At 38.7% G+C, this 13,599-nt stretch overlaps 1 protein-coding gene across 1 annotated transcript; it reads right to left on the bottom strand.

The window, feature by feature from the left end:
• Positions 1 to 1,713: 1,713 nt before the first annotated feature.
• neu1 (neuraminidase 1) lies at positions 1,714 to 13,398 on the bottom strand. The gene is made up of 6 exons (XM_005936247.3): positions 13,124 to 13,398; positions 10,342 to 10,531; positions 9,706 to 9,968; positions 6,242 to 6,424; positions 2,879 to 3,098; positions 1,714 to 2,094 (listed from the first exon to the last, which is right to left on the bottom strand). Exons 1-6 carry the CDS (start codon positions 13,208 to 13,210, stop codon positions 1,874 to 1,876), a joined length of 1,164 nt encoding a protein of 387 aa, XP_005936309.1. The 5' UTR covers positions 13,211 to 13,398; the 3' UTR covers positions 1,714 to 1,873.
• Positions 13,399 to 13,599: the final 201 nt, after the last annotated feature.

The following is a 13,599-nucleotide window of genomic DNA, read 5'->3' as shown; positions in this document are numbered from 1 at the left end:
ACATCTTTCAAAGTTTTCCTTTGGCCATTGGCTGCTTTTTCACTCATTTTCAGTCCAGTCTTTTTACCTGACCATTTTCAGAGGAATGTTTGTTTGTTTGTTAAGCACTTATCAGTCATCGATTGACCTCAATGTTATTGATCATCCTGACAGAGAATACAATAAAAGGCAGGCACTGACCTTTGAGAAGACTGGAAAGCCATTCCTGAAGACTACATAAAGAAATGAGGACTGGCTCCAGACTTTTGGTTGTACTATAGATGGATAGATAATTTGCAGTGTGAAATTCCAGTCATGCCTATGGAGCCACTTATTTTTTTAAAACAAAAAGATTGCCAGTAAAAGTCTACAGCTGATTACTTACACCGAGATGTCTTTTTTTGTAAGTTTTATAAAATGTTATGATTTAATTTTCCATATATGCACTAATTTGCATGAATATTGACTATAAGTGTATGAAATAAAGACCTATATGTGTATTTGAGTTTACTTTTTCCAAGCGTAAACAAAAACATGTCAGAAAAATTGACGTTGGCGTGACATTTGCAACATATTTTTTTACCTCATGACTCAATTGTGACTTTCAAAAGGCAATTCATAATTAATCTATTTTTTTAAACTACATTCTATTAAAATGCAAAATATGTTAACCTGTTGATATGCCTAACTGCTGATCATTGAATATATTTTCATATTCATATCCCAACTAAATGTTCTTTCTTTTGGAAAACTCAGCACACTGATTTTCATTAGAATGTAAAGTAAGTTTCAAAATAAAAGCAGTAAATATTTTACAACTTAAAAGAAATGAGTTTTTTCCCTTATATTAGAGTTGTATCACAAAGACATATAGAGAAAAACATGAAGTGACATTTTTTGCCTTCAACTGTGGTTTAAATCAGTCCCTCCCTTTTATTTTCATTTCAGACATAAAAAGTGTGTTTTCCACAATCAAATCCATAAAAACAAGGACAATGTGACAAGAAGGAAAATCCATTACAGCACAGATTCATTTATCCGCCAAGCAACTACAGACAAAAGACATTTGGTCATAATCTGACATTTAAAATACACAAATAAAATAACTCCGCTTCCGCTCCATAAATACAAACAAAGACACCTTTTCATTCACACATTCTTCCACACAAGTATATGAAACAATTATTTAAACCTCAAAGAAACAATTAAAGAGAATTTATAAGTGAAAATATATATCTTTTAAAAAAGGTTTTGCTTTTTTAGGCCATTATTTTACACAATTACAAGTTTTCTAAAGGTAGAACTGATTTCAATCAGCATGAATTCACAGCAAACTTTATGATAGTAAAAGAAAAAACTGTTGCATCTATAGTGGTTCAAAAGTAATTTTCACTTTCACACACTCAAACATTAGTTTTTTTTCTGTCCCAAAACAATTAGGTTTACAAAATACTTAACAATCAGCTTTTTGTAAACTATGTACCCCGTCTGTAAAACAATCTTCAGCATTTCCTGCTTTGACATATTTCTCTGCCCGAATTTTGCAGCTGTGTAGTTACTTGGCAAATAAAATTAAAGGGTTACAAACACGTGATTTAAACCCCCTTTGAAAAATGTAAAGGACAGAAGGATTAAATCAGAGAAAAATATTTTTTGATGGCGTAATCACAAAATGTGTGCGTGCAGATTCTTCTTTCTCCATTTTCGTGATATCCTAGAATGAGTCTGTTTATCTTCCTGAGAAAGCTGATGGATTAAAAAAAAAAAAAAAACTCTTCCGGTTTTCTTTTTTCCCTTAAGTGTTTAAATCTGAGACAAAACAGATAAGTTATTTATGTTTAGTTTGCACCATAGTTCATGTCTGACTTTGCTCTACCTACGTCCTCGTGTGCTCTTAACGACCACCATACAGGTGGATCTTGGTGAACGAGACAGTCTCGAAATAGTCTTTCTGGCCCTTCTCGTAGATGACAAAGATGTACTTGCGGTCTTCTACAGAGCCGCTGTCCAGTGATGTCATACTGGAGTAGCCGCTCGGACCCGCCCATATCTGGACAGCTTTGTTCTCCCAAGACATGCCGTTTGTCAGCGACCATTTCAGGGTTAGATTCACTCCTGAAGGAGATAAAGCATCACTTATTTATCCACTCAACTTAATCAGGATCATTTCAACCTGGGTTTTTTCTCATCAGTGAGACTCTGTGTTTTGTGCTGATTAAGCAGTTTCCACCTGTACTGCAAAGATTCAGGGAAACAAGGTCAATCTATCTGATTACAGCATTGCATCATGGTATCATTTTCTGCCAGAAAGTTTGCCTCAAACTGGCGTGCATGGATCACTGCGTAGCATCAGATTTCTGTGTTTACTTTCAGTTCAAATTGAAACCGAAATAAGGTGAAAGTCACTTTTTTCATGAAGCTTTACTGAGCTTGTACTTTAGCTCATATGTGAATACAGTTCATAAAAAAGTGGAAAGTTGCCATGATTTATAGAGCTACAGTAAAAACAAACCAGATAAGTTAGGGGAGCTGAAATAAACTTAATTATCATTGGATTCCATAAGAATATAAAGTAGTTATTGTGCCGTAAAGGAAAACACTAAAAGTGGCCAAAGTAACCAAATATTAAATTAAATTTATTAGTGAATACTAAATTTACTCAGGAACTAACTGGGTGGACATTTTTGGGGTAACAGGACATGAATATTTAATAATTATAACTAATGCAACTGATATGAGCCAAGAGTAGAAACGGGAGCAGAGATCACCATGTTTCATATTAGCATTTCTCACTAGAATGGCATACAGAATACATAAAGAGTAACATTCTTAATACACAAAACTAACTTTTTGCTAGTCTTACACAGAGATGAAAAAGCTTAGTGCTCGTGTTTCTTACTCTTTTGCTCATTGGAGGGGTTGGTGAAGTAGATCACGCCCTCTTTTTGCAGAGCTCCGGCTGCCACTACAGGATCCACCAGTGCCTCGTCAAAAATCAGGCCTTCTAAGGGCAGGGTCAACCCTCCATCATAGCTGTGCACCACAATGCGGCACCGGCAGTGGTAGTTGTTCTGGTTCCGGACGTTGATGGCGATGGTCCCGTCAGTCAACTCAATTGGCTGCAGAAGGACAGACGGAGAAAAGAGTGTATCACAGGTGAAAGATTATAATTACAATTGTAATACGGATGCCTTCATATAACTGCACTGAATAAAATAAATGGGAGAATCTACACTGAAGTTAAAGACAAAAACAACAACTTTCTGTCCACTAGAGGGCAGAACCACACTTCACAACAGTGCACTATGAGCATTCACGCTTCCTCATGATGTCACTAAATAAACTAATGCTAACTCCCCTTTAACTTAATAACCACCAAACTTTCTTTTTGCTGCTACAAGTGTGACTTTTCCCCAACAACTACTTGATAATTTTCTGTAGTGCAAGCAAAACAAAGTCATTTTAAAACGCCACATAAACATTTCCAAAGACAAAAAGAAAAGAGAGAAGTGGCTGTTAAACGTAGGTCTATCAGAAGATTCAAATCATTAGTTACACTCAAGAACAAGAAGACCAAATTATACTTTTCCATAAAAACAACTAATAGAGCCTCCACAGGTTTGGAATATATTGGTTGAAGAAATTAAACCAAGATTAACTGATACCAGAATGATGGGAAGATACAGAATGGAGAAAGAAAGGAACTGTTCATGATCCAAAGCAAACCACATCATGTGTCAAACATGATGGAAACAATATTATGACATGGAAATTTACGGCTGCCAATGAAACAGAGTCACCAGTGTTTATTGATGATGTGACTGCTGACAGAAGCAAAGTGCAAACGACACTCAAGAATTTCACAAGAAACTGGATATTCCTCATAGGCCAAGCGAGTCACCTGATCCAACCCAACACGGCACGCGTTTCAGTTATTAAATAGAAAAGTGAATGTAGAAAAAGCCTCAAATAAGCTGCAAGGAAGGAAACCATCTGCAGTAAAGGCCTGACAGAGCATATTAAAGGAGGAAATGCAACATTCGGTGATGTCCTTGACTTCAAGGAGTCGTTATTAAAAGCATTAAAAACAATCCTTATGTTAATTTTTCCTATCGTGTTTGAGCGTCTGAAATGGGGGACTGTGCATAAAAAGGGCCATAATTTCAAATCAAATCAAATCAAATCACTTTTATTGTCACATCACATGTGCAGGTACATTGGTACAGCACATGTGAGTGAAATTCTTGTGTGCGAGCTTCACAAGCAACAGAGTTGTGCAAAATACAATAATGTAAACAAGCAAAATACAAGAATGGCTACATCTGAAACTAATAAATATATGTACAATATATAATAGTATATGCATTTCTGGATGTGTATACTAAATATTTTTCTACGTGTGTGTACACATATTTTACAAATTAAATAGAGTAAACAATAAATAAAATATATAAAAATATACAGAGTTGAGACATGTGCAAAACAGTGGCATTACTGTACAGTATGGAGTGCATAATGTTAAAGTTCCAGTAGTGAAGCTGAGGTGTCTATGACGTGTTCATCAGTCTGATGGCCTGATGGAAGAAGCTGTCTCTCAGTCTTTATAAACAGTTAATCGTTTTGTAATCGTGAATTAAGCTGAAAGTCTGCACTTTTAAATCCATCGTAGTGTAGTGAAACTCTGGTATTATTTATCCTGTACCACTTTATTTATAAAGCAAGTAAGTGAAGGAGATCACCTGATGTGCGATGATAAATCCTTCCACAATTCTGGAGCCGAGAAAGCTCTATCACCTCAGAGTTTGCATTATGTCTTTGGAACGAGTAAAAGCACGTGGCCTTCTGACCTGACCTGCTGACCTGTACACAAACATGTGCTAGAGTAGGTATGAAACAGCACTGTGCTAAAGTATGCAGATGACTCTGTTATTGTTAGTCAGCTGCAGGAGGCCAGCCTCATGATTCTGTTAAATGGCACCTTGAGTCCTCTCTTCAGTTAAAAAAATGTCAAAAGATGTTAATCATTGATTGGTCTGATTTTAGGAAATGTGCTCACACACAACAGGTCACAGCTATAAAGGGCCAGGTGGTGTAACGTCTTGAGTCTGATAAACATCTTGGAACAATTATTGATTCAAAACTGAACTTTGAGGCAAACAAACTGTGAAGCTGTGAGCACAGAAGGCACCAGCAACTGTCCTGCTTGAGGAAACGTTCTTACTTCCACAAAACCACGATGACTTTATCCCGCTTTCACCAAGTCTGTTTTGTCCTTTTCCTTGGTGGTCTGGATATTTATGTGTAAAAAAACAGAAGCTCACTCAGGCACAATGTTAAATTACAGGCTGACTGGTGAGCCACAGCTGAACCCAGCTTCTCTGTATGTCAGGCAGTTACAGCGGTTGGCTAGTTAACTTTCACTTGATGACTCACAGCCGTTGCATAGCGAGTTTCAATCTCTTCAATCTCTGAGGATACAAACAGAGTAATCTAAAGCTGAATGATGTTTGATCACCACTGTTATGTTTATATAAATGATATGCAAATACAGGATATGGAATGTGAAAATGTTTAACATTTGCTGATGTTATGGCTGTTTGTTGGTTTCTTTAATGGGAATTTTAAGTCTGATTATTTTGCTCAGGTATGTAGATTTGAGGATTGGTGTAAATCTTGTTATTTGCTGATTAATGCTGACAAAGGGAAACGCCTTGAATTACACAGGCTCAAAAAACAGGTTTTTCACTTTCTGATCAGTCTGTTTAAGTCAGTAAAAGCTTCAAGCGTCTGAGGACAAGATGACAAGATTTATGGGAAGTATGATTTATGGAAAATATTGATGTCATCAACAAGAAAGCTAGTCAGAGTTTTTTTTTTTTTTTAGGAAGTTAAAAAGTTAAAAGTCAACAAAAACATTATTTTTTTGGTGTATGTCAGCTTCAATATCTCCATCTGGGATGGTAACCCGAGTGTGGCAGATAGAAACAAACTGGGCAGCATTGTCAGAACTGCTGCTGGTTGACAACAAACCTCATTAGATAATCTGTGTGTATGTAGTTATTATTGTATTAGTAATTACCAGTATTTTTATTATGGATTGATTATGAATTGATCTGCAGCATGGTGAACCAAAGAAAATTTTCCGCTAATGTCGACAACAAAGTTAATTTAATTGTGGAAATGACAAAAAACTCTGTAACTGTTCAAATACTAATGGCTCTAACTGTAATCTCTAACTGACCGACGGCACCAGCAAACATACCTGGCACTCATCAGGGTTGAAGTCCTGCGCTTTTTTCTTCTGGTTGTAGGGGATGCTTTTCAGTGCTGCACCGTTGTACCAGGTTTGTCCGTGGTCGTCGCTCAGGATGCAGAAAACACCGTCGCCCTCCAGTGTCCCATGACCGCAAACCACCAACCTCCCCTTTGCAGGATTGAAGCGCTTCTGTAGTCCAAAAGACACAAACAAAAAACAGTTCAGGGATGCAGCTGTTGGTTATCATCATTTAGTATTTTTTTTAATGTCTAAACACGGTTGGTGAGCTGAGAAGTCAGAGAAAACAAAGAGGAGAGGAATTAAACGAGTGAGCTGTGTTCAAATAATTTATTTTTTTTTTTTACAGATACTGTTTTGTGTCATATTACTGATTAAAAAGGTGTAATATCCACAAACATAACAGCTCTTAAAGATTGATATAGACTGTGGAGAGAAACAAGCAGCTGCAGACATTACTGTCTGGATTAAATGCATTCAAAGCTGAAAATAAAGCTATGCATCTGGTTAAATTCAATTGAATAAAGTCCATATTAGAAAGGCAAGTATAAATATAGCTCACACAAAAACAAAGAGGTTCATTTACTGAATATCGGTGCTGTTACACTTGCAGTGCCTTACATTATGCTCTAACTTTTTCTTTTATAAACCAGCTTTAATATTCCTGTGTGTGAGCTGAGCACCTCTATGCAAGCAGAGGTTTGCTTGTCTGGAGCATTCACGTGTGTGTTAACACCAGCGATGATCTCAGAGGAGCAACTGCTGCTGCCCATCAGTCTGGGTTTCCAAACAATTTCAAGTTGACTCAGAAGTGGAAAACATTCAGGACAGCTGCTGATCTTCCCAGGACTGGACGTCCCAGCGAATTCACCCCAAGGTCAGATGGTTAAATGCTGGGAGAAGCTGGATAAAAATCCCTGAGAGCTACATCTCAGACTCAGCAGGCCTCAGCTAGCAAATTAAATGTTACAGTTAATGTTCGTTTAGAAAAAGACTGAACAAGCACAGCTTGTTTGGAAGGGTTACAAGGAGAAAGCCTGTCTTCTCTAAAAAGAACATGAAAGTACAGCTTAGGTTTGCAGAGTCACGCTGACTCCTGGAACAATGTCCTTTGGACAGACGAGGCCAAAGCGGAGCTGTTTGTTCATCGTGCACAGCACCACCTGACAACCAAACACAGCATATCAGCACAAACACCTCATACCAGCTGTCAGGCACGGCGCTGGAGCACCTAGCCACAGGACCTGAGCACCTTACAGTCATTGAGTCATAAAGTCAAACAGTGGTGCTACAAGCTACTGAATCACAGAGTGTACTTAGTTTTTCACATGACTGTAGCTCATAATAATAAAAAAAAAATGAATCTGCATGTTCTAGGGAAGGCAACAACATCATAAGAAGCAGATTTTATTACAGCAGCGTTTATAGTTCACCTCGCACTTAACATAATGTTTCAGTGAAGGTTCGAAACATATCAGCAGGTTACGGCATTAATTGGGATTCTATTATCTATTTTTATTTCATAAAAGGCAGACCAGTGTATCCTCTGCTTAATAATGAAATAATACTTCAGCACTTCCAGCTCACTTCCCTTCACACAGTTAGGACCCTTTCATCATCGACAGCCTTACTCTGACCTCTCAGAGGCATGCAAGGGGAAAAAGTGACATTTCAACTGAACATTTTTTATACTTGTCATTGTTCTGGAAACCCCATTATAGTTTTAGGGAGCATTCATGGTTACGAATTTATGCTACACGTTCGGGTTTCACACTTAGGATCCCAACTGCTCAGCCACTGAGATGATTCATAGTATATTTAGACATTTAGTAAAGACACAAACATCCCAACATTTACACTTTGCCTTCCACTGATGCCTTTCTTATTTATGTCCGATTTAAGTATTGCTTCCCTGTTTAGGATTAATGAAAGTATTTAAGGAAGTCATGTCAGTGTGAGGTATTTTGATTACAATTACAGGTAACTGAAAAATACTCAAGTACAATCGTTAGACCACAACTAAGACATACTGTGCATCAAATGCAACAACAAGAAGCTCCGTTTGCATCTGATTCTGAGTCCATTTTAATAAACTAACGCTCTGTGACAGGTTTATATACTTTCAGCTGCTACTACTGACCACTTTTTGTCTGAAATGAAACAAGAACAAAGCCAGGTGTCGTTTCTCTAATCTGGACAGAATAATAAAAGAGACAGCAATCACGAACCAGTGCAATCCTCAGTAATCCTTTATCTTCTGAGCTCATGACTTCTTTTTTTTTCCTTTTTATTAAAGCTGGCCTGTTTTTATGACAGCTGCACATTGCAAAACTCTGATGTCAAACTCAAACCAGTGCTTTTGTACCCGAGTCACATGAAAGCCTTTTGTCTCCTCTGCAGTGTTCAGACTTTGAGATGATAAAGGTGAACAAGGCAAGTACAGAAAACTGATAGTGTTAAGAAATATACTCTAAAACACTTCTTCAGTAAAGGCTCAGAGAAGAGAAACACACAGAACTTCTTGCTAGCAAGGGCAGCCTCCAGAACTGAGAATCGCGCTGAGGACTCCCCTGGTCTTTATTTATATGCTTCAGTGAGCGTTTGTTCCTTACATTGGAATGTGGAGGTGTGTGTGTGTGTGTGTGTGTGTGTGTGTGTGTGTGTGTGGTGTGTGATGTGTGGCCCCATAAACGACTTCCCTTAACCTGCTGGTCTGGAAAATCCAACAGTTCATCTATATGTAAAAAAGCACTTAGACTAAAACTGACATAGCTACGTTAATCCTACCGTAAAACAATAAGACAAGGTACAACCTCTCCCATACTCCCAGGATGTGGGGGTGAACGCCAGAACACCCTGGAATGTCACAGACCCCCTAGGATGAGATATTCTTTCAATATGCCACCAACTATATACTTCTAAACACTAATGATTACATGCAGTATTCTACCATATGCAAACTTATATCATTAAAAGATTATACTGACTACTAAGTGCAATTTTCTATTGACAGATAGGGAGTCAGATTGATAAAGAATGTAGTCTACAAGTAGGATCAATAAAAGGCTTGTGGCTTCTAATGCATGAACACACAATCACTCTTTTTGCTAAGCATCAAAAGAATATTCTTAATGCTAATTTAATGCAAATTAGTTTTTGCACATTACACCTAAACCTCTTCAGAGCATAATTACAGAGGTGGAAAACAGATGCATGGAGCAAGATTTCAGGAACAGGAACCAAATTTACATTATAGCCACAGAGAAATCTGCCTGGAAAATCTCACTTTAACATCTTGAATCGTGACTCTGTGATGGGAATTGCTGAGCACCCAGGAGCTCATGATCACAATAAAAATAAATCCAGCTTAAAGGTCGTTTCACTTACATTTTAGCTTATTTTACAGCTTGAAAAGTTCACTCACTTCAGTGTCACATGTCTTGTTCTCTCACCTGGAGGCCGAGGCCCGGCCCGGGAGCGAAGCTCTTCACGCCGAGCGTAACCGAGAGGTTTCTGGGCGGGGTCCAGCTGAGGCCGTCATCCCGGCTCTCCACCATCATGATGCTGGCCGGGCTACAGTGGTAGTGGTGGAAGCACACTGAGTAGATCAGAATCACTGAGCCCACTTCCTCGTCCACCACAACAGAGCCCAGGTTTATGCCATCCGGTGCCGCCCCGTCATCGATAATAAAGGTGGTCGGGGACCAGGTGCCTCCTAGAGAGATGATAGAGGAAGAGGAGGAGATGAAGCAGAGAAAACGTGACCTGTTTTTTGTGCTTTTGTGCTTTTTACTTTTATTTCAAGGCTCAGTCAGCAGAATTTATATCATCAGTCTGTTTGAACACTGCGTAGAACTCGTTGATCCAGTTTCAAGGTATGAAATGTTTAAAAAAAAAATTTGGTAAATATAAATAAAACCAAACATCTACTCAAAATATCAATTATGGTTGATGCTAACAATGACATACACTCCCAGACATTCATTCAGAAGCGATAAACTCTCCTCATTTGCGCCCATGTGACTGCTGACTGTTTTCTGACACACTGTAAGTTTTGTGTGACTGTCTATCTCTTGCAGTGGTCTTGCCTTTGTCTGTGGAGCGCCGCATTGCAATGAACTTCGCTCCAATGTCAGAAGAAGAAGACTTCCTGGCTTCTGCAAACGCCAGCAGGCTTCCTTTGGGGGTGAAGGTGAGCAGTGGGATCCTGTAAGTGTTCACCTGACCCTGGGCTCCGCTCACCCACAGCAGCTGCTCCTCAAACACCAGGGGGTCGATCTGAACAGCGGGGAGAAGGGAAGGTAAAAGAGAGGGAAGAGATATTTGTGAATTATCTGTAGGCAGGAGCATTTTCAGCATGCTTCAGGTGTCATGTAACAGACAAACATGTGATCTGGCTTTGAGTTCAGGAAATGAAAAGAAAATCAGGTGATCTTGCTTTTCCTTTAAGGAAGCGATTTTGTGTCCTTCAGCCACTAGAAACTATTATCAAAGGTCTAAAGTGGCATCCTGGCACCTAAAATAAATAAATAATTCAACCTGATAGGTAATCTGGTACAGAATAGTCTAAATCAGTTCATTTTTCATGTGGTGCAGCCTGACAGTCCTTTCAGCTATGACTATGAAGGCAATTAAAGTCATCACATGGCCCTGTCGTGCACCAACTCCACTGAAGCGAGGAGCTTCCTCCTTCTGTTTTTTTAATATGTCAAGTAAGTTAAATTCAACATTTCAAACATCTCAACTTCTATCACCAAAAACACAAACTGTTTCTGTGCAGTTTGAATATTAATACATCTGTTAGCTAAGGGTAGAGCTGCAGTATTTTCCAGGAGCACAAAAGTGAATATGATTTCACAGTGATAGACAGGTCAGGAGAAGATGAGAGATTATTTTGAAGGGTAAAGACTGTAACAGATAAACTGGAAATTTAAAGCTCACATACCACGTCTTAGTGCATGCCAGATTTTAAAATCAGGCAGTGGATCTGTACACGATGTGCAGCTGAAGTTATCTGATTATCTAATATCTGAAGACTATCCTCTGATAGTTCTAACATGTTATTAAAAGTGTATACTGTGTTGTATGGTTTACAGCTGCATGGTGCACTAATGCAGGTCAACAAAGCCATAAGACAGATAGACAGCAGACATTTACATGGGAATTATGGTTTTAAGTTTTTTCATAGGATTCGACATAAAGTTCTGGCCATGCAATAATATACTCAGCTGAAATTAGAGTTAATTTTGATAATGCATTAAAATAAATGTCCATATGCATATGACTAAGTGACACATGTTGCTTCTAGAAGGGTTTTGGTAGGAACAATCAATACGAATGTAAGCCTTTCTTTAGTAACACTTGCCAAATTCCACCTTTACCCTAGCTTTAAGGTTTAAAAGCAGCAATGATGGTTCATGTAACATCAGTACTGTAGAAACTTGTTCTTTCAGGGGTCACAACAGCTCAGCATTTCATATCTGCCTCCATCTCACCCTATCCTTAGCAACTCCCTCTGCATGTCCTGCTTCACATCATTTGTGAACCTGCTCTGTGGGCTCCCTTGTCGACGTCCTGGTTTGGCAGGTCTCTAAACCTGAGCTCTCCCTCTGATGTGCTCATTTCTAATCCTGGTCATTTTGAACAAAAATGTTAACATCTTCAGCTGCACCTCCTGTCGTTTTGTCAGCACATACGTCTTCAAACCATACGTCATAGCAGGTCTAGTAACAGTTTAATTCTTCTCTCCAGAGCATGCCTGCACCTCTCCAGAGTCTCTTCCACATGCTTAGTACTCTCACTACAGATCACAATGTCATCTGTAATCATAGTCCATGGAGACTCCTGCAGACTCCCAATGCATGTGAAGGTTATCCTGTCTAAGGCTATGCCCATCAGTCAAAGTTACAACTCACCAATAAGACAAAAAGGCTTTTAAATATGATGGAAACTACCATAGAGAAAATGAAGCAGCAGTATATTTTGAGAAACAGAGTTACTGTCTTTTTTTTTTTTGTTAGTGTGACTTTAAAGTGTCACACGAGAGGAAATGGTTCGAAGTGATGTGTGTGTGTGTGTGTGTGTGTGTGTGTGTGTGTGTGTGTGTGTGTGTGTGTGTGTGTGTCATAACTGGCTAAAAATGGTCTGTTACCAGAGAGAGCAGCAGCCCAAATAACAGTGAAATAACAGAGAATACAGAAGTATATACAGACTATCTCATGAGGCCACAAGAACAAACTTCTTATGGTGTTTACTTAGCAAGAGAGTTGGGCAAGTTTCATTCAAATGTAATATATCTGCTTTAATCCCAGCATTGTTAACGCGTCCCACACAAACTATCTGTTTGTCACACATTTAGTTTGTTAGTTGCAGTTTGTATTCAGCAGCAGGCTGAATCCGCGAAGAGCAATAACCCTAAGAAATGCGGGCCAATAGGCGACAAAGAAACTAAACTACATGCGCAAACACAGAAAACTTCAAGTTCCCCCAACTGCCAAATCCCACTTTAACCCCTGGTTATATCCACTGTTGGGTTGCTTGCCTTTAGATTACTCTCCACCCAGAAAACAACCGCGCTAAACTAGATAAGTGATGGATGATGATTTTACTACAGTCATTGAACGTCTTTGCACTGTTTTATCTCTGAAGCAGGAAATATATAATATTATTTTTCTTTTATATATTCTTATTGTTATATGGTTGCGCGTTATATGACCTGAATGAAAGTAAAGTGCATGTTTGTAGTCCATCTTCTAAAGTTGTAGTTTCAGCACAGACATCCGCTGTCACATTATTGCTCAGAAATTCATGCCGAGCACTTAGCATGCTGTTATGAAGAGACACTAAGCAGATAATTGCGGGCTACTGTACCTGCTGAGGGCTGACGTTACAAATACAGCAAGACACCACAACAAAGAGCTGTAGCCAAAGAGCAGCGAGCCGGCTTCCTGCTGCCATGTTGGCTCTTTCGTAACTTCTTCTTCTTCTTCACTCCGGCAGACACAAAGAAGCGAGTGAGGAAAGAAAGTGTCGAAATAAGTCCGCAAAAACAGAAACAAAAAGAGTAGTAGGGATAAAATTCTCTCCTCTACTTCATATACCGAAAGGCCTGCCCCTGTGAGTCATATGACCCAAGGTGGGAGTCACATGACTAACGTCACTCATTGCCTACTTCGGATTTAATGGTATTTAACCTGACATGTTTTCTATAGCCCTTTATTAACTATTAGAAATTTATTATTATAATTATTATTATTTTTTTATTTGGACTATTTTGCAAATATTACTTTTCACTTTAATTGCTATATTTTATTGAGTCTACAAGAAAGCCTGTATGCAAGTGATGT

Source organism: Haplochromis burtoni, unplaced genomic scaffold, assembly GCF_018398535.1.
Source record: "Haplochromis burtoni strain Fernald_Lab_line unplaced genomic scaffold, NCSU_Asbu1 Contig_200, whole genome shotgun sequence".
NCBI lineage: Eukaryota > Metazoa > Chordata > Actinopteri > Cichliformes > Cichlidae > Haplochromis > Haplochromis burtoni.
This window is presented reverse-complemented; position numbering and strand designations above follow the sequence as displayed.

What these genes read in the sequence shown, in the direction of transcription:
- neu1 (XM_005936247.3), bottom strand. Translation starts at nt 13,210, where the DNA reads ATGGCAGCAGGAAGCCGGCTCGCTGCTCTTTGGCTACAGCTCTTTGTT. An exon ending in TCAACCCTGATGAGTGCCAG is followed by an intron (nt 3,099 to 6,241) that starts GTATGTTTGCTG and finishes GTCCTTCTGCAG; the next exon opens with CCAATTGAGTTGACTGACGG. An exon ending in CCCCTCCAATGAGCAAAAGA is followed by an intron (nt 2,095 to 2,878) that starts GTAAGAAACACG and finishes TATCTCCTTCAG; the next exon opens with GAGTGAATCTAACCCTGAAA.